This window comes from Gopherus flavomarginatus, chromosome 4 (assembly GCF_025201925.1).
Source record: "Gopherus flavomarginatus isolate rGopFla2 chromosome 4, rGopFla2.mat.asm, whole genome shotgun sequence".
NCBI classification, from domain to species: domain Eukaryota; kingdom Metazoa; phylum Chordata; order Testudines; family Testudinidae; genus Gopherus; species Gopherus flavomarginatus.
The window spans coordinates 161,442,593-161,463,906 of NC_066620.1; the positions used below are offsets into that span (position 1 = coordinate 161,442,593).

At 40.6% G+C, this 21,314-nt stretch overlaps 1 protein-coding gene across 8 annotated transcripts in view; it reads right to left on the bottom strand.

Annotated features, from left to right (window-relative positions):
- FAM135A (family with sequence similarity 135 member A) overlaps positions 1-21,314 on the bottom strand; it is a 170,690-nt gene that overhangs the window by 4,506 nt on the left and 144,870 nt on the right. For all 8 annotated transcript variants that reach the window (XM_050950601.1, XM_050950604.1, XM_050950598.1 and 5 more), the window contains 2 exons: positions 9,847-9,998; positions 7,320-7,430 (listed from right to left, as the gene is read on the bottom strand). In XM_050950601.1, coding sequence (XP_050806558.1) covers positions 7,320-7,430; positions 9,847-9,998 — 263 coding nt within the window. The remainder of the gene's footprint in view (positions 1-7,319; positions 7,431-9,846; positions 9,999-21,314) is intronic.

Below are 21,314 nucleotides of genomic sequence, written 5' to 3' on the forward strand. Positions count from 1 at the left end.
ACTAACCTTCCTGCTTCCTGCTCTTCTCCCATGGCCTGAGCCCAGTCTGTTCCTCTTCCTAGAAGCGGGCGGGGACTCAGGGGGGCTGGTGCTGGTGCTTGGGGCAGCCAGTGCTGGGGCCATCTCGGGCTTGGGGGTGCTCGGGCCGCCTGCCCAGGACTCCAGGGGCTAAGGGTGCTTGGGGGGAGGGGGATGGTGGCTTGGGCTGGTTGGCAGGCTGGAACTCAAGGAAGGGGTCCTCCAGCTGTGGTGGAGAACTTGAGGCTCTGGGGTGGGAGGGGTGGGGCTGGGGGCTAGCCTCCCCGAATGGGTGGTTCACACGCCACCCATGAGTACACAAGATCTCGGCTGCAGCAGTACAAGATAGCTTCCTAGCAGGAAAGAGAGTGTTTAAAGCCTGGGGATCCCAGCATGCCCCAGACAGGGAGCTTCCTTAATAACCTTGGTCAAGAAGAAAGTTAATGGAAGGTTTCAAGGGCAGATGATGACTTTGTGAGCAACCACCAGTTTGGGGGTCATGGTACATGTCACTATCGCTGCCCTTAGATACCAATAAACCTGTAAGAGCTCTGTCTGCATGCATTAGGGAAGTGATATCTAGGAGTGAGAATACTGCACAGATCATATCTTTAGAGAAACACTAAGATTTCTATAAGCAGAGAAGTATCAGGGGGTAGCCATGTTAGTCTGGATCTGTAAAAAGCAGCAAAGAATCCTGTGGCACCTTATAGACTAACAGACGTTTTGGAGCATGAGCTTTCGTGGGTGAATACCCACTTCCTCAGATGCATCTGACAAAGTGGGTATTCACCCACGAAAGCTCATGCTCCAAACGTCTGTTAGTCTATAAGGTGCCACAGGATTCTTTGCTGCTTATAAGCAATAAAGAAATGGTTCCTGAGAACTATCCTGGTGTGAAAAAAAAAATAGCAATCCTACAAACTAGAAAAAACAAAAGGGTTCCTACGCTCTGATGTGCATGACTAAGTATGAGAGAATACCTCTGATGTTGAAGAGTACACTGATTACAATTTAACTTGGTCATTTTTTCTAGAACTACATTATGATTACTATACTTGTCATATGGGTTGCTTTTCCCTGCCTGTCCCCAATTACCTCTAGAATATGCTTACACAGGTGTATTTGGTTGGGAGTTTGGCACAATGGCCTTCTAGCCACTTTTCTTCTCCTTTCTTCTATTTTTTGCCACTATTTTCTCTATTCTTTAGGTTCAAACACATCTACCATGCATCAGAGGGCAGAGGTATTCCTTAATGTTGAAAACCATATATGTACAGTTTTATGCAGAGACCAGGCACTGATGCTATTATGTACAGTATGTGCATGCCGGCCCTTACTATTTCACAGGGATAGTTTGTTTGATTCCTTCAGTTCCGTCATATAATCTGAAAGCTTCAATGAAGTCTGAATTATAAAAACATATAAACTTCCAGAAACAGAAATATCATCAGCAGGATCATACCTGTGCTCTGGGTAAAGCAGCACATTATTATTAATTATATTTGAACAAAGAATTTCATTCTGTTGTTATTAGAGGATGTCCTGGACTGAACCTGATCCTTCCCTTTCCCAGTTAAGTACTGTATATGCTGGAACCTACATATGGCTCTACCTTCAGTTTTGGTATGGATGAGTATCTTTATTCATATAATGTTTCTTTTAAGAGGAGAGGGGGTTTATTATTTCTTTTAAGAGGAGAAGGGGTGGTTATTAACCCATCTTGTAGAATTCTACTTTTTGAAAAAAGGCTCACAGGGATGGGCAAGTAAACTCATATGCACCATAGCTTTGCCTTGTCTGCTAGAAGCTTGTGCAACTGGTGTGTTGGATGGGTAAATCAAGTATCTGGAGGTGAATGGGTATTACTGAGAGATGATGTAGTATAGCTTCATTTCCTCTACAATTAAGATTAAGGTCTGCACACTTTTCATAGGAAAGTGGATGGGACATTTTAAATGGTTTTGTCATACTGTAACAAAAGATGCACAGGTTCTTCTGAGGATTATTCAGAGAAGTTTTCCTTAAAACAACGGTAATCTAAGAGATTTTTGTTTTATGGCAGTCGAAGCCTCTACCAGATATGGCAGCACCAACAATCATCAGAAGAAGAGTTCAAAGTAGGCCAAAAATCTGCAGCCGCTTGCAGTAGCAGGTAAATCCTCAACTGCAATGGAGCTATGATAATTTACACCAGATGAGGATCTGCTCCTAGGTCTTCAATTGAATCATCAACATTGTTTGAGGTGATGATGTCTGAACATAAGAATGGCCATATTGGGTCAGACCCATGGTCCATTTAGGCCAGTATCCTGTCTTCTGACAGTAGTCAATGCCAGGTGCCCCAGAGGGAATGAACAGAACAGGTAATTATCAAATGATCCAGATGACTGAACTACTCAGCCCTTAATAAGTCATGTGGGAGAGTCTTATAAGCCTTTTAAAATGCAGTTGACTCTTAATTTTTACACTGTATAGTATTTGGAAATCTGAGGTAGATAGGTAGGTAGGTATTTGGCCATGCAAGAGACTTGGCCAGAAAGGACAAGCCAAATCAATATCAGGGGAAAGTGACATTTCCCAGGTAAACCAGAACTTGCCTACAAAGGCAGGAGACTTCTGGGATAGAGACAGTTCTCTGACTGATGAGCTGTTAGCCAGTGGACCAAGATCAAGCTGGGTCTCTGAAGCAGTCAAAACTGAGAGTTTGGTGAGCAAGAGACATAGACAAAGCACAGCTAGTATGGACTGACCTGAAACGATCAGTGAAATGATATATTTTAATATATTGTGATTAATTACCTAACCTTTCACAATAAAAAAGAAAAATAATCTTCGGAGTATTTTGGTACTAGACTTGAAGACATCTAACTTATCTAAGTAATTTTTTATTTGTTCTTTCCCTATTTTAGCCTCTGATCCTACCTCATTTTCACTAGCATTCACTGCTAGATGTGCAATCACCTCCAACCTTGTTGGTGAAAACCAAAACAAAGAAGTCATTAAGCACCTCTGCCATTTCCAGATTTTCTGTTACTGTTTTCCCCCCCATCATTGAGTAAAAGGCCTACCCTGTCCTTGGTCTTCTTGCTTCTAATGATGTTACCCTTTATGTCTCTAGCTAGTTTGATCTCGTTTTGTGTCTTGGCCTTTCTAATTTTGCCCCTACATACTTGTGTTATTTGTTTATAGTCATCCTTTGTAATACTAGTTTCCACTTTTTGTAGGACTCTTTTTTGATTTTTAGATCATTGAAGAATTCCTAGTTAAGCCAGGGTGGTCTCTTGCCACACTTCCTATCTTTCCTAAGCTGTGAGATAGTTTGCTCTTGTGCCCTTAATATTGTCTCTTTGAAAAACTGCCAACCGTTTTCTACTGTTTTTCCCCCTTAGATTTGCTTCCCATGGGATCTTACCTACCAACTCCCTGAGTCTGCTAAAGTCTGCCTTCTTGAAATCCATTGTCTTTATTTTGCTATTCTCCCTCCTAATATTCCTTAGAATCATGAACTCTACCATTTCATGATCACTTTCACCCAAGCTGCCTTCCACTTTCAAATTCTCAATCAGTTCCTCCCTATTTGTCAAAATAAAATCTAACACAGCCTCTCCACCAATAGCTTTCTCCACGTTCTGAAATAAAAAAAATTGTCTCCAATACATGCTATGAACTTGTTGGATAATCTGTGCCTTGCTCTGTTATTTTCCCAACAGATGTCTGAGTAGTTGAAGTTCCCCATCTCCACCAAGTCAGTAGTTTGGATGATATTGTTAATTTAAAAAAAGCCTCATTCACCTCTTCTTTCCGGTTAGGTGGTCTGTAGTAGACCCCTACCATGACATCACCCTTGTTTTTTACCCCTTTTTTCCTTACCCAGAGACTTTCAGCAAGTCTATGTTTTTCTTTTATGTTGATAAGGTAATGTTAGAACATGTAAGATTCCATTTTAAATTTTCATATATTTTTCATCTTTGTAGCAAAGATTTTTATGCACTGAACAGCTTGCATGTTACTGTAGCTGGCAAGCTGCTATAATTTCTAAGATCCCAGAAATTAACAGACAGACTGTGACTGCTAAAGACAGGATAGGCAGATTTTAAGGACACTATTCCCAAAAGTAACGGCAGCATTTTTAAAATTAGCATCAAGAGAACAGCAACATTAGAAAACTGATCGTGTTTGTAATAACCTTATAAAATTATGATAGCAGGAAAATTTCATTGGGTTAATAATGGTTTAAATCCCTCCAATATATATCAGCTTGTCCCTAGAATAACCGAAAACACAAAGCTAATAAGCACAAACTTGGACTCTTTTCCTTTTGAATTATCCTGTTGTCTCTCAATCCTCATCTGCAGATTTAAAAATGCTAATAAGTTTCAAGAGCTGAAACCCAGAATAAACTTGTAATTGAAGGGCAAAAAGATTTAAGAAGAACTATTGAGGTACAGAATCCTGATATAAAATATTACGAAGTTTTCCTGGGAGATAATGGATTGGTGTTCACGATGTGTCCCCGTTAAGTACCCCGCTGCAGCTCATCTGCGGACTGGAGATACAGACTATCTAACTAGTAGATCAAATTTAAGGATTATCACGAATTTCAGTCAACTGGTCAACATGTTTCTGACAATTATTTTCTAGTCATAGGTCTGGTACTTAGGTCCTCCAGCTGAAAGTTGAAGGATTGTCTGCAACCAAGTGGGAACTTATTGGTGTTCTGGCAAAGGAAGTTTTGACTGACATCATTTGTCTACATGAAACTCACATTGTGCTGAATGAAGCACATCAGTTTAAGATAATTGGTTTTGATCTGTTAAGTCATGATCTCCATGTGAAACATGGTAGAGCCATGGACATCCATAGTGATATATCGGATGCTGTCCATATTGAATTTTCACTCTTCTACAACACAACTGAAGTTGCTGGGTTTCAAATTGCATATATATATAAGCCACCAAATGAAATATGGAGTTCACGAGTCCTCCCAAGGCATAAGCATCCAGCAGTATAGGTTGGCAACTTTAATAGTCATCATAGCAAGCGGGGGTATGCGACTGCAGACCCTAATGACGAACAACTGTTGGGGTGGGCAATTAATAATGTTCTTGCACTGGTCTATGACACTAAGCAGCGTGGCACTTTCCATTCAGCACATTGGCATAGGGACTACTGCCCAGACCTGTGCTGGGTCACGTTGTTTGCCAATCACCCACAGCCAGTGGCGTGTACTGTACTGTAATTTTCCACACAGCCAACACTGTCCATCATAGATTCAGATGGGAATGCATCTTCCGATTATAGGAGCATTCCAAAGCCTAGATGGAATTTCCAGAAGGCAGATTGGGGCTCCTTTAAAGAGTATTTGAACGGAGCATTGTAACCATCCCATTAAACATCATCTCCATGGAAGATGTAAACTGTCACTTTTGTTGTGCCATTTTTAAAGCTGCAAGTGCAACAGATCCATGCAGCTTTCAACCAGTGTGCATTCCATGCTTGAACAAGGATTGTACAGACTTTCTGAGGCAGTATGAATAGTCAGATAATCCGTAGAATGCTGACCATCTTATAAAATCATTGAATGCTGCTTGCCAGGCTCAATAGGAGGAAGCGACATAAGCTGAAGACTGGTTCAGCTTTCCTTGATCTGACTGCAGCATATGATACGGTTTGGCACACAGACCTTTTGGTGAAATTGTCTAGAACTATGCCAAGTTGATGAGTATGTGTGATGGCTCTGCTTTTGAGAAATCACCATTTCCATGTGCATATTGGTGGTAGAACAAGTGCTTGGAGGCACCAGGAGAACGGCCTCTTGCAAGGATCACGATTATTTCTAAAGTTATTAAACTTGTATTCGAAGGACCTACCATATATCAGGTCTTGTTAGTTTGTTTATGCAGACATATGTCTTGGCACTTAGTCACACTCCTTTTACATACTTGAGAGTGTTCTGAATGCAGATATGGCAGCTATGGCCAATTATTGTCGTCGGTGGCATCTGATACCAAGTGGAAGTAAGACTGTGTCAAGTGTCTTTCACTTACATCATGCAAAAGTGAGCTGAACATAGTTCTCAATGTTAACAAATAAAGCATTGTTCACACTCAGTCTATCTAGGCATCACATTGGACATTGTGACCATCTTACAAAGACAGCAACTAAGTCAAAATGCTCAACAACCTGCTTGGAAAACTGGCCGGAATAAAACGGGGCGTCAATGCCCAAACATTACACACTTCAGCCTTGGCACTCTGTTACTCAGTGGTGGAGGACTACGCTTCAGTATGTGCTCACTCATCTCACACAAAGATGATCGACATACAACTTAATTCCACCATGCATATTCAGGCACACTTACTCTATCACTGCAATATTGCTCTGCCCAGTGTTCATAGACAGGAAAGTGTAGCAAAGCTCATGACGAAATTGTGTGATATGCCACATTTACTGTTAATTAAAATACTTGTTTAATCCACCACATGGTCATCTGCCCTCACATCTCCTTGTGTGGATAAGTTTACTGGGTGAAGGATTTATAGTAGAGGACATGTGGTGAGCTCCATGGTCTGCAGAGAAAGTGATTATCTTGTCTCTGACCCCATTCAACGTCAGCTCGCGTTTGATTTACCATGAAGGCAATGAAGCCTTCTGAACTGGTTTTGTACCAGACATGGAATTTGTGCTGCAGCAAAATTTTGGTGGCATTTTGGAGACGGTTCTCTATGTCAATGTGGGCAGCCACAAACCATGACACACATTGCTGAAGTCTGCAAAATGACTGAACTTCCTAGAGGTATTCATGCCATGAACATCATTGATAAGAATGTTGTGGTTTAGCTTTACCAGATTGTATACGACAAATAAAGTTTAAATAAATAAATCATGTTAGGATGTCAAAATTCTGCACCTACAAGACAAAGTGTAAGTGGCTTGCTTAGGTTATCAAACAGCTCTAGAAAGCTCGGTAGCTAGGTAACCCCTGCTTTCGGTCCTTCACGACTGTATAATGCATTCAGTCTTACTCTCCCTGAAACCACAGACAACACTGGGGCAAGATCAGCCCCAAATACAGGTTGGCTAGTTTGTTCATTAATTAGAAAGATCGTTCCTCAATACAAACACAGCGTCTGATTTATTTCGGAAGTAATACTTAGTATAGACAAATAATGGACAGTAGAGCTGACAGAATGGTAGAACATGCAATTATTTCTCTAAAAAATATTTTCTATATTTTTCTTTTCATTGACATCCTGTACTTACTTGCCTATAAGATGAACAACATGAACAAAGCTTACCTGCTTTTTTACTAAGTTTGTACAAGAAGGTTTGCCGTGGGTCTGAATGATCTCGACACGTCAATTGTAATAAAGAACCCGACTTTTTCCACTTCTGCATAAACCAGAGACCTGTATGGTTACATACAGTGTATGTAAGTATATTTCAGCAGTAAAATAAGAATCACTAAATGGCAATTAAATGTGTAAAGTAAATGTCCATACATTACATTCCCCACTCTTTATTTTATGTTTATGTTAGTATTATCAAGCCCACAACCATTCTATAGTTCTCTCAGCCATCATTGTTTTCTATCTGATATGTATTAATAAAGAATGAATACTGTCCTTAGTTAAACCAAAGTTAATATTCTTAGTGCTAGGGGAAAAACTTCTTTCACCGAAATATCAAGGTATGTCTTTAAATATTAACCACAAGGTAACATACAGACATACCCTCAACATTTTAAAATAATGTTTCATGTTTTGATGCTGAAATATATAACCTGTCCAAAATATAAAAGAGACTCAAGTGTCACATCTCACCAAAACAAATAACTTTTCAGAATCACAGAGGTCAAGACTCATTGAAGGTAGGTAGAAAAGAAAGGGAAGGCATTCTCCGGACTGGGGAGAGGAATGGAGAAGAGGTCTCATCATTACACCCTCCTGGATGTTGTGCAGCATCTCGTTTTCCCAGTTGATAAGTAAAGTCATCTGTCTAAATATGACTTTTCAGAAATTCTTACAAGCCCTTCTTATTGCTATAAAGCAGAAGAAAACAAACTACCAGGTATTCTCAAGTGGTCACATATAAATATATCCAAAGTTTTAATGCTAGTCATGCTCAGTCCTAAAATGCTATATCACCTATAATTATTTGAGTTTTCTGGAATATTAACTTAAAATTTATAATTCATTAAACATATGAAAAGCAATGAGGGTTATTGTAAGAAAATGTTATCTTGAGAAGTAATCAACCACAAGTGATCCAACTCTTTACAGATATAAACGCTTTCTGTATGATACCTAGAAAGGTCTTATTATTAAGATGACAACAGCCAACTAGACTCACTGCTGACTATAAAAATACTAAAATATCCACATCTCATATCATCTGGAATACTAAAAGCAAATAATAGGTTGTTCATGCTTAGTGTGTACTTTTTGGGATAACTTACTGCAAAAGTTTCCCCCCGACCACGGTAAAGCATGCATTGAGGGCTACATATTGTACATGCCAAGTTTCAAAAGCCAACTCAATTTCACTGATATCCTCACAACTCCAGAAAATTATATTTGGGCAAATAATGCACAACAATTTTCACCTTTTTTCTATTCAGAAAATGTATGCACACAGATTATACATTTTCCTTAATTGTTTATTTGGTCTGTAGATTGTTAAGAACACAAGAATGGCCATACTGGGTCAGACCAATTGAACATCTATACCAGCATCCTGTCTTCCAATAGTGGTCAATGCCAAACAGCTCAAAGGGAATGAACAGAACAGGAAAATTATCAAGTGATCCATCCCATCGTCCAGTCCCAGCATCTCGTAGTCAGAGGCTTAGGGATACACAGAGCAAGGGGGTTGCATCCCTGATCCTCTTGGATAATAGCCATTGATGGACTCATCCTCCATGAACTTACCTAATTCTTTTTTTTAACTCAGTTATACTTTTGGTCTTCACAACACCCTAGGGCAACTAGTTCCACAAATTGACCGTGTGTTGTGTGAAGTAGTACTTCCTTTTGTTTGTTTTACACCTGCTGCATATTCATTTCATGGGGTGACCCCTGGTCCTTGTGTTATGTGAAAGGGTAAATAACACTTCCTTATTCACTTTCTCTACATAATTCATAAGTTTAAAGACTTCTCTCTATCCCCCCTTATTCATCTCTCTTCTAAGATGAACAGTCCCAATCTTTTTAATTTCTCCTCATATGGAAGCTCCTCCATATCCTTAATCATTTTTGTTGCTCTTCTCTGTGCCTTTTCCATTTCTAATTTATCTTTTTTGAGGGGCGGCCAAAACTGCACGCAGTATTCAAGGTGTGGGAACACCATTGTTCACTAGCAGTTTGTTGAGCGCATTTGATATTCAATATTTTAACTGTGTTGGTTAGTTTTTATGAACATAAGGATCACAGGTGTTTTTGTATATTGACTGTATGCATTTAACTGTTTATAGTACTTTTTTTGTAAAGATTTGTTGAATTATATCATAGCTAGGTATTTATCAATAAACTAATCTTAGAAGGTTATACCTTGAAAAATATTTTAACATAAAAACTGGTTCAAACAGATTGATGTGCTCTTATAATTGTTATCTTTTTTCCGATTAAGGTTTTATACTCGCCTCTTTCTCCGTTTGTTCCTAAAAGCAGAGTGTGAGAATGTGCCTGATTTTCCTAATCCAAAGAATACACAAAGCCCTAGAAGTACCTTTTATCAACATTTCAAAGGCAAGAGATGCCTACTCATTTTCTCTTGAACATATTTATCCTGAATTCATACCACTGAAAATAACGTTGAAGCTTTTACCTGTATTAACAAGAGCACTGCTGTTGTAGAGGGTACCAAGATGTGGTCCAGAGAGAGACAGGAAGGTGTGAAGTTTGTTGAGGTAATATTTAAACCGAGGTCTTGTGAGCACTGAACGGATTATTAAATTGCCCAGCGAATGTCCAATAAAACTATTTAAAAAGAAAAACAGTGTAAAATGAAACCTTGGGGAAATTCTTTTTATTTTATTTTTCCTTAAAGTGAAATTTGATGCCTTTATAAATGTTTTAAGTAGTAAAGAAATAAATAAATGGATTATTTCCACTCCTCCCCCGACTTCATAATGTTAAGTAATAAAACAAAACAAAAAAACCAAACTATTATATGTTTCAGTATTTTCCAAACTGCCCAACTAGCTTAGAAAGAAGCTCCTCAGAATTGTTAAACACATAAAAAACCTATTTCAGTTAACACATCAACCATTTTTTTTCAAGTTTACTTTTTCTGAACCAGTTATACACCAACTACAGAGAAAACATTTTAAATGTGATGTGAATGACTAAATAAGACATCATTTTGGTATTTAATGATTGTGGAGGTTAGTGGGATGGATGCTTGTCAGTTGCCAAGACAACCTGTATGATGCAGACTCTAGAAGTATTCCTGGGAGGAAGAAAATGTCATTTAAGACAATCTGGATAGATACTTTATTTTAGGTGGAAGCAACATCTCAGGTGGATTTGTTTGGGGAATGGACTAAAGGAGCTGAATACTTAGCTTTATGGTTCAGTTGTCCCTCCAGAGTGGTGAGCAAGTCGAGCTAGCTGCAAAATTAAGATAGCTATGGCTCACAGGAGTATATCAAATGTGTTACTGCCACTGGTAAAGAGGAGCGAGGCGTTTCTTCTTCACCTATCTGAAAGTTGGGCACACCTAGCAGGACAAGTATATCTCTGTCCTAAGCTCTATCGTACCATACATACACCATGTACATGCCTCTCCTCTTTATTATTTTGAAATGATTTTTCCATTAAACGTGCTGCAAAGTAAACTTGGCTCAAATGACCCAAATAGCTTATTATAGTGGTGCAACAGAAGGGAAATGAGAACAATCACTGAGATGAATGGAAAAGTTCATACTACAAGCTGAAACAATAGCGCTGAGATGTAATGTCTACTTGGTGTTCTCACTGAGCTGAGAACATCCCATTGAGATGAATGGACCACTTCACACATTTCTGAGCCTTGTATATGGGTATGTAGAAAAGCTATCTCCTTCCATTATTTCTCTATCCTTATTTTTTAAAGGCCAATGCTTCTAAGTGCTCTAAAATCTGCATGCTTCTGTGATTTTCTTGAAATTTGCAATGCCTCGTGAGCAGAGGTGAAAGTAAGCCAGTATGGCGTACCGGTAAGAAAGTGCCCGAAGCATTAGGTACATATAGGTAAAATAGGCTAGGTTTAACTGTAGTAATAACAAAAAATCAGATTTATCTCTTGAATTAAATATGTTTTACATTCTCTAGAAACAAAACGCTCCCTTTAAGTTTTTACTTCTTGTCGGGTGGAAGACATTCATATGATTCTGAACATTCCCTTTTGAGTGCCATCATGGTAACCACTTGCTTCTTATTGGTCAAGTCTGTCATGTCAGGCGCGCAATTTACCCGGTGTGATTGTCCCCTCTACTGGAACAATATAATTAAATGTAATTGATTGCAGAATCACACACTGCATGATTCAGCCTTCACTAAGAGGGAATGACTCACCAGAGGGGATATGTTGCTGAAAGGGGCCCATGTTGTGAAATCCATGAGGCAGAATGGATTGCAGCAAACATCCCTCTCTGCAAGCAAACTGACCACCCCTAAGCATAGCTGGAGAGGGAATCAGAGTTGACCTCGGAGATTAGGGGAGCTGAAAGGTGGCAGGCAGGAGGTGGGGAGGTTGTTTAAGGACTGCAATGCAAGCAGGACAGAGGAGTGGCTTTGTGCTCTGTGCCCAGGGTGCTGTGCTCTGCTTCCAGCCCTTGGGTTCATTCATTATTCAGCCAGCTGCAGGAGGGAGAGCTCACCTAGCTGCAACTGGGGAGAACCAGAGCCAAGGATTCTCCTTCCTTCTCCTGTGTCCGGGCTCTCTGGGGGAGTCTCTGCAGCAGTCCCTGTTGCTGGCAGCTGTGGGGTGCCAGAGGAAGGAGTTAGCAGCACGGAAGGCAAGGCATAGGGCTTGGCAGCGCACAAGTTGGGTTCCAAAGCAGCTGGCACCCCGGGTGAAACTTCTTCATCTCATGCCTCTTTCCCACTGGGAGGGCTTGCTGCCGTTTGCTGGTCTGACCCCCCCGCACCCCCTCCCCGCCTGTCTTACGGGTATGTTTAAACTTAGAAGTGAGGAAATGGGGGATTGTCAGTTAAAAAGAACAACAACAAATGAAGAAGCTGAAAGTCATTCACAAAAGGGTATATCTACACAGCCAACGTCAAAGCGCTGACGCAGCAGCGCTTTAACATGGCTGTGTAGTCGTGGCTCCAACACTGGGAGAGAACTCTCCCAGTGCTATAATAAAACCGCCTCCACGAGGGGAATAGCTCCCAGTGTTGTAGCACTGTCTGTACTGCCACTTACAGCGCTGAAACTTTCCTTGCTCGGGTGGGGAAGGGGGAGTGTTTTTTCACACTCCTGAATGAGAAAAGTTTCAGCGCTCTAAGTGGCAGCGTAGACAGTTCTGGTAGCTCGTCCCCACATGGAGATGGTTTTATTACAACGTTGGGAGAGTTTTCTCCCAGCACTGGAGCCGCAACTACAAAGGCACATTAAAGCGTTGCTGTGGCCGCATTTTAACATCGGCTGTGCAGACATACCTTAAAGCTACTACCAATACTCTAGAATAAAACTAATAGACAGCTACTGTATCAAAGTCATGCAGAGATCCATGAAGTTAAGTGTGTAGGAGTGGAGGTGGGAAGGGAGGTTGCAATATGACCGTACCGATAAGATATGTAAGTTACTTTCACCCCTCCTTGTGAGAATGCTAAAAAAGGTTCTAGTGACCCTCATTTGGGTCATTTGAGCCATGGGTTCTAGAGAGATTTGTTTTTTTTCAAAAAGTTTCTAGGGGTGCTTGTGTGGTTTTTCCCCTCAGAACTAGAGATCAGGCTATCATGGAGATGCAGAGCAAAATGGTCTCAATTGGTCAGTTTTTACCCAAGGTAGTGCATGGCACCCACTAAGTCTTTGGGGAATCCAAATTGTGAAAGGCATCTAAGAACATGTCCACTTCTTCGCATACATAGATGTGCAGTCTGAAATTATTACATGCACCAATAAAGAAAAAAAAACAGAGGGTTCCTATGCAGCCACTTATGCTTGCCTGGATAACACAAGAGAATGTGCTGATGCCATTGCCCCTAATGAACATCTCACCACTGACATCACTAGTCTGAAACTTTGTGCACCTTTGCAGTGAAGAGTTAGTATCTGATGTTGCTTGCTAAAAGCTGTCTCTGCTATAACATATTTTACTTTATGAAGCGGCTCACTGTGAACACAGAATAGTCAGCAGCCAGTTGTGTCAATGAAGAGGGGTGGTAAGCAAGCCTTGGACTGGTTGTTTGACAAAATCTGTATTTTACTCGCCCCTGGGGAAGCAAGGAGACCGGGGTAAGTTGCTACTTTCTGATCTTGGGGCAGATTAATGTGGTGTTTCCAAAGACACATAGTGGGGAGGTTTGGAACTGACAGTGCAGGTGTCTTGATTGCTGAGGGAAAAGAAATGTGTGGGTTGCCAATGTGTGGATTCTCAGCAATTCCTAGATTATGAGGTTGCAGAATTTTGTGGGACAGCAAGGAGTACATCATGACAGGGGAATTGCTTACTATAGGTTAATTTGGCTTAGTATGCAAATTGAGGGATCTGATATGTGCAGCTGCCTAAATGACTACTAAGTCCTACCAACCAGTCTTTTCCTGTTCAAAACGTTAGGAAATCTAATGGAAAAAGACTCTGTTAACATAGCGTTAAGGTTATTTGGTAGCATGTCATCTCTTTGCAGAACACAGAGTTGAACAAAACAAACTTCTGAAAACCAAGCAATGCCTGGCTAAGGATGCCCATGTAACCTTAACTCTGCCCAGTGTCAGCAATGCCCCAATATGCCCTGTTAATGCATATATATATACTCTGCCAATTCAAGAGTTTCTGAAATATATATACTCTTCACCTCCTTTTAAAAGCAGGATTAGAACTAACATTACTGAAGGACAAAGAGGGGAAGATTGCCCACGCCACCTTTCTTCCACCTTCTTCGAGCAATGCCTCAATATGCACATATTCACACTAGCCCCTGGTGCTACATGGTACAGCCGTCTCCAGATCTTGGTGTACACTTGCACACTTAGTCAATTCTCCAGAAAGAATATCACATATTACAATTGAAGAACCACCTCACAGCCTTTTACAACTCCCTTACACTTACTGACAGGATACCATCTCACCCTATCATTTCTCTTAACCATTATTAAAGCATTAGAATCCTTTCATTTTCCACTTCAATGGATAATAATAATAATAATAATAATAATAATAAAGGCCCTATGCCCTGATAACCTACATAATTCTGCACTGAAATGATGCGTACTGGATCCTGAAGGTACATATGCAGCTCATTCCTTTTCTTGCAAAACATGAGGGTGCAAAACACAGATCTCAAATCATAATCACAGCTGTATCACACCCTTCAAAGTAATCTGCATGTGTTCTCATATCACAAACACATCTTTACCAAGCAAGCCCAATTACGGCTTCCACCATATTGATGTAACCAGGATTGTATGCAAAAAATTCCATTGGCTACTGTCAGCTCCAAGGGACCAGAGGAAAGATGACATGGGCAGCTCCTCCTTTTCTGTTTAGATCCATTAGTAATGTTAGATGGAATCCTCTGGGTGAGAGTGAATGGGTTGTAAAAGGAGGTGAAGAGCTTGTACATTTCAACAACTGTGGGGTTGGCAGAGTAAAGGTATGTGCATTAACAAGGCATATTGGGGCTTTGCTGAGAGAGGACAGAGTTGAGGGTGCATGGGCAATCTTAACTGTGCATTTCCTGGTTTTCAAAAGTTGTGAGTTTTGCTCAACTCAGTGTTCTGCAAGGGGAGGACATAACACCAAGCAACTTTAATTCTCCATTAACAGTTTTTTGCCACTGAATTCATAGTTACAATAAGTGCCTACAGATTCCACGAGATCGTGGCCCACTGTGTCAAGTACTGATCTTAACAGTCACAGAAATGTGGAGTTGGAAGGGACCCTGAGAAGTCATAAAGTCCAGCCCCGCACTATTGCAGGACCAAGTAAACCTAGACCATATCTGACAGCTATTTGTCCAACCTGTTTTTTAAAACTTCCTATGAGGGGAAATCAACAACCCCCACCGGAAACATATTCCAGAGCTTAATTATCCTTATAGTTTGGAAGCTTTTCCTAATATCCAAGGGTGTGCACAAAGAGGGGAAAGCAGAAGCCTGAGTTTCCCCAATAATCAGTAGGAGCACAGAATTCCTCTGGCCCCGTGGCCAGGGCGGCTCCAAAAGCAGCAAAATTTAAATTTCTGCGCACACCCCTGCTAATATCTAACCTAAATCTTGCCTGCTGCAGATTAAGCCTGTTACTTCCTATATTTCCTTGAGTGGACATAGAGAATGGTTGCTCATCATTCTCTTTTTAATAGCCCTTAATTTATTTGAAGACTTATCAGGTCCTCCCTCAGTCTTCTTTTCTCACAATTAAACATGCCAGTTTTTTTTAACTTTTCCTCAAAGGTCAGGTTTTCTAAACCTTTTATCATTTTTGTTGCTGTCCTATGGAATCTCTCCAATTCGTCCACATCTTTCCTGAAGTGTGGAGCCCAGAATTGAACATAGATTCCAGCTGAGGCCTACCCAGTGCCAAGTAAAGGGGGACAACTGCCGCCCCTATATTACATATGACACTCCTCTTAAAGCATCCCAGAACGATACTGGTCTTTTTTGCCATTGCATCACTTTGTTAACCCAATCAATTTCTGATCGACTATAATCCTTAGTTCTTTTTCAACAGTACTAACACTTAGGCAGTTATTACCCATTTTGTAGTTAAGCATATGATTTTTCCTTCCTAAATGAAGTATTTGCACTTGTCTTTATTGAATTTCATCTTGCTGAATTCAGACCAATTCTCCAATTTGTCAAGGCCTTTTTTTATTCTAATCCTGTCCTCCAAAGTCCTTGCAACCCCTCCAAGCTTAGTGTTATCTGAAAATTTTATAAGCATACTCTCCACTCTATTATCCAAGTGACTAATGATAATACTGAATAGCACCAGACAGGGACTGATCCCTGCAGAACGCCACTAGATACATTCTCCCAGTTTGACAGCAAACCACTAATAACTACTCTTTGGTATGGTCCTTCAAAGAGTTGGGCATCCACCTTTCAGCAATTTCATTTGGACCACATTTCCCTAATTTGCTCATGAGAATGTCATGGGGGATGTCATAAAGAGAAGGGTAACAACCTTTATGTATGCCGTAACACAAAATTCTTCCTGGCCAGAGGTACAGAATCATTTTACTGGTAAAGGGTTAATCAGTTCAATTAACCTAGCTGGCACCTGACCAGAAGGACCAATGGGAAAAGAAGATACTTTCAAATCGGGTGGAGGGGGTTGTGCTCTCTTTGTTGTTCCCTCTGGATAGAGAGAGACCAAGCAGGTAAATCATCTCTTGAAAAGATACCTTGACATAATACATCTAATATTACAGAAATTGTAAGTAAAGGCAAGGAAATGTGTTAGATTATCTTTTATTTTAGCTTGTGAATTTTCCCTATGCTAAGAGGGGGATTTATTCCTGTTTTTATAACTCTGAAGTTGACCCTAGAGGAGAATCCTCTGTGTTTTAAATCTTTTTACCACCCTGTAAAATTACCTTCCATCCTGATTTTATAGAGGTGCTTCTTTTACTTTTTTCTTTATAATAAAGGTCTTCTTTTAAGAACCTGATTGATTTTAGTGTCCTAAAAATAAAGGGTCTGATCTGTACTTTTATTAAAGGCAATTGGTTGGCATATTATTCTCAAGCCTCCCCAGGAAAGGGAGTGAAGGGGCTTGGATGGATATTTTGGGGAAATAGGAACTCCAAGTGGTCCTTTTCCTAAATCTTTGTCTAAATCACTTGGTGGTGGCAGTAATACCATCCAAGGACAAGGAAAGGGTTTGTGCCTGGGGGAAGTTTTTAACTAATCTGGTAGAAATAAGCTTAGGATGTCTTTCATGCGGGTTCCCATATCTGTACCCCAGAGTTAAGAGTGGGGAGGGAATCCTGACAGGGGACTGTGTCAAAAGCTTTACTAAAATCAAGAACACATTGCATTGACTGCTTCCTCCACATCCACTAGGCTGTTATCACTTCCAAAATAGGAAATTAGGTTGGTTTGGCATGATTTGGTCTTGAAAAATCCATTTTGGCTATTCCTTATAACCCTATTATCCTCCAAGTCCTTACAAATGGATTGTTTCAGACTTTGTTCTAGTATCTTTCCAGGAATTGGAATTAGGCTGTGTAGTAAATGAAGGGGGGGCATAGCTCCCTTTTATGGACACCCAGCCAGCCAGTTAGCTATAAAATCCCAGTTAATAGCTGTTCTCTACTTGCTTTACCTGTAAACGGTAAAAACAAAAAAAAGCCCATAGGTAAAAAGAAGGGAGTGGGCACTGACCAAAAAAGCCAATGGGAAGGCTAGAACTTTTAAAAATTGAAACAAGACTCCCCTTTAGTCTGTTGTTTTTGTTTTCCGGAGAGCGGAGACACAGAGCAGCAACCTGTAAGCAGCTTTAAAACCAGGTATGAAAAAGCATTAATTCATCCCTCAAATCTACTTATCTGAAACCCCAGATATGTAAGTGAATCAGGGAATGTCTAGGAAGACGTGATTAGGGTTATTTCTTTTATTTCTTATTGGCTTATGGACTCCTTTGTGCTAACCCCAGATGATTTTGTTTTGCTTGTAACCTTTAAGCTAAACCTTAAGAGAGCTATCTTGATGCTTAATTTTTGTAATTGTTTTTTTAAGATTTAGCAAACAGCCTAACTTTCAAATGTGTTTTCTTTTTGTAGGGTTTGATAAAATTTACCTTTTTTAATAACAGGATTGGATTTTTGTGTCCCTAAGAGGTTTGTGCATATGTTGTTTAATTAGCTGGTGGCAACAGCTGATTTCCTTTGTTTTTTTCCTCAGCTCTTCCTGGGGGTGAGGGGGAAGAGGGCATGAGGATACCACACAGAAAGGAATTCCCAACTGTTCCTTCTTGGGTTCTCAAAAGGGAGGGTGGGGGTTTACACTTGTGTGGTGGCAGCATCTACCTATCCAAGGTCAGAGAGAAGCTGTGACCGTGGGAGTTTAATACCTGCCTGAAGTGGCCAGTATTAATATTTAAAATCCTTGCAGGCCCTCACCTTCTGCACTCTAAGTGCCAGCGTGGGGAATCAGCCTTGACAGGCTGACTAGTCTATCATTCCCAGGGTCCTCTCTGTTCCCCTTTTTAATGACAGGTACTATGTTTGCCCTTCTATAGTCTTCTGGGACCTCACCCATCCCCTAGGAGTTCTCAGAGATAATTGCTAATGGTTCTGAGATTGTTTCAGCTAGTTCCCTAAGTATCCTAGGATGAATTTCATCAGGACTTGAATACATCTAACTTATCTAAATATTCTTTAACCTTTGCTAGTAGCCTAAATAGACAAGACAGAGAAAATGTGGAAGAGAGGGAAACTAATGCATGGAAAAATGAAAAGACTTGCCCAAAGACACACAGGAAGACTGAGGCGGAACCAGGAACTAAGCACAGATCTCCTGAATTCCTGTCTACTGCCTGAACCACAAGGCCATCCTTCCTTCTCATTCTACTATTGTATTCCTAAACAAAAACTATGTTAAAATGGAGTTAAGGCTGAGAATACTTATAAGTAATTTAGTCTAAAAAAACTGCATGGATGTTGTAATTATCTCCAAAACAAGAATCATAACCCAGGAAATTCAGAGTTAAGGTTAAACTTAAAGCAAAATCAAATATCTTAAGGTATAGATGTGCAAACAGTTCAATCAATCAATCCCCTCACTCTACCCTAACTATGCATTTCTATACAGAGCACCTCACATTTTAAAGGGATGAAATGTTGTTAAAATCAGGATTTTTGTGTCTTACCAGAACAGAGTTTGACAGGTCTTTATATCATTTTAGATCACTTTTTCTACTGTAGTTCTGAGGTCTATACTAGAGAACATAGTGGCATTGAGTTAGGACTGTGTTTTCCAATTCAAGTTGTAAGGGAAAGAACGCTGTAATCTTCTATACAGTCGCATTAAGACAACAGTAGAGTGTTTGGAGAAGATGAGACAGCCTTGCATTTATTGACTTTATTGAATAATAAAGATTTGAGACAGTTTCCACTCCCCCTATGATATGTTATGTGAAGCATACAAATAAGCCAGCACAACTTCTAGCCATGTTCAGGAAATGAATATCCAAAGTTGCTGCCAAAAAGATAAAAAAAGTTACTTATCTTGAAGAACTTCACTTACTATAAGGGAAGTAACTTTTTTCTTTTTTTTTTAGTGACTATCAATATGTATTCCACTCTTGGAGACTCCCAACTGTAGATCCATAAAGGAAGTGGGATACTGGAGTCTCAGAAAGGTAAAGATTGAAGGACTGGCTTGCCAAATGAAACATCAAGTGCTTTGTAAACGTATGGATTCAACTCCAAGTGGCAGCCTTAAGAAATCTCTACATTAGGAGTATTTTTAAGAGAAGTCACAGAAGCAGTCTGAGCTCCAGTGGAGTGAACTATTATCAGACCAGAAGGATTACATTTAGCATTCCAATAAGAGAAAGTAATGTAACCGGAAATAACTCTTCCGGCATAGACCTCGAACAATCTGGATTAAACTCTGAAGGTTTTGGTTTTGTTTAAATAAAAAGATAATGATGCAGCAACAAGTAAGGAATGTAGACTTCTTTCACATCATTCATGTGGGGTTTTGGAAAATATATAGGTAAACAAGTTGTTTGATTAACGTGGAAATCAAAGACAATTTTAGAAATAAAAGTAGGGTGAGATTGAATTGATACCATGTCTCTATGAAAAGCTCTATAAAGTGGACCTGACATTCAAGTCTGAATTTCCCCCCACTTTGCAGGCCAAAGAAACAGCAACTGGAAATGGAGTACTCATAGAGATGATGCAGAGAATACATGGCTAATGACTAAAACGGTGGTTTCATTAAAGCAGCGTGTACCAAATGCAAATCCCATGAAGGAGATACGTGTACTAACCCTTTAAAAAACTTAAGACACCATTGGATGGGAACAGACCTCATAGTTTTGAACTTGGGAATGGGAAGCCAATATAACCACTAAATGAAGTCTTATAGTATTGGAGAGGCCAGCTAACCTTAGATATAGCAGATAGTACAACATAAATGGGCTGTCTGTAGAAAAAAGTGAGACAAGATGCTGCTGTGCCCAAAAGCAAATCACTATCATCTGGCATCATATGTAGATTTTGTAAAGTCCTTTCTACTTGTGATGGGGCTCCATTCACCAAGCTGGCCCTTCTGCTAGCCATCATGGGGATTAGCTCCACAGGTCGGTATGCCCTCTTCCGATGGTGCCTTGCCTGCCATCATGTCTGCTCCTGGACTCATGTCACTCCACGGACTGTTGCGTCCTCTTCATGAAACAGCCCTTCAGCCATGTCACAATCTGTGCTTCCCCATTCTGGGGGCTCTGCAGTCAACAGTCCAGCCACTTCCCCAGTGGCAAGTGGGGGGAACCTATGCCTGCCCACTACTCCAAGTCTCAGCCCAGAGACTTTGTAAGATGGCAGCCACGTGTCCCCTCCACTCCTCAGTGCATTTCCGTGGGCCACTTCCTCATAGCCCCAGCACCTTCTTTGCCCTCGGCTCAGGACTTCAGCATGCCAGTCCTAGAAGCCAGACAACTTTCTTGCTCCCCGTTCTAGCTCAGCACTGCTCTGTCCAGGGTGCTAGCTTCCATCCACCTGCAAGGCATCCAGTCCTCCCTCCTTGAGCTCCAGAAGTAACTGACCCTGCTCTGCCCTGCAGCTCTTCTTATGTGGGTCACCAATGGGCCCAGATTGGCTGCTCCTCGCAGCCCCTTTCCTATTGACTGCTTCCTGCACAGTCTTTCTAGGGTCCTATTAACCTCTTGTATGCCAGTGTGGATCAGAAGCTCCATTATACTACTATTAACTAAGATCTTCTGGGCGTCCAAGGAAAACGACTTTTCCACATCAGTTAAGCAGCAAGCATCCAAGCTGTGAGATGTCATGTTTGTAGATCTGTATGTAAGGTTTTCCGCCATCCTAAAATATTGATCTAATGCAACAGTCAGTAATATCAGGGTACAAATGGACAGCCTTAGTAATTCTGGGAATCACAACTGTCTGGAGCAA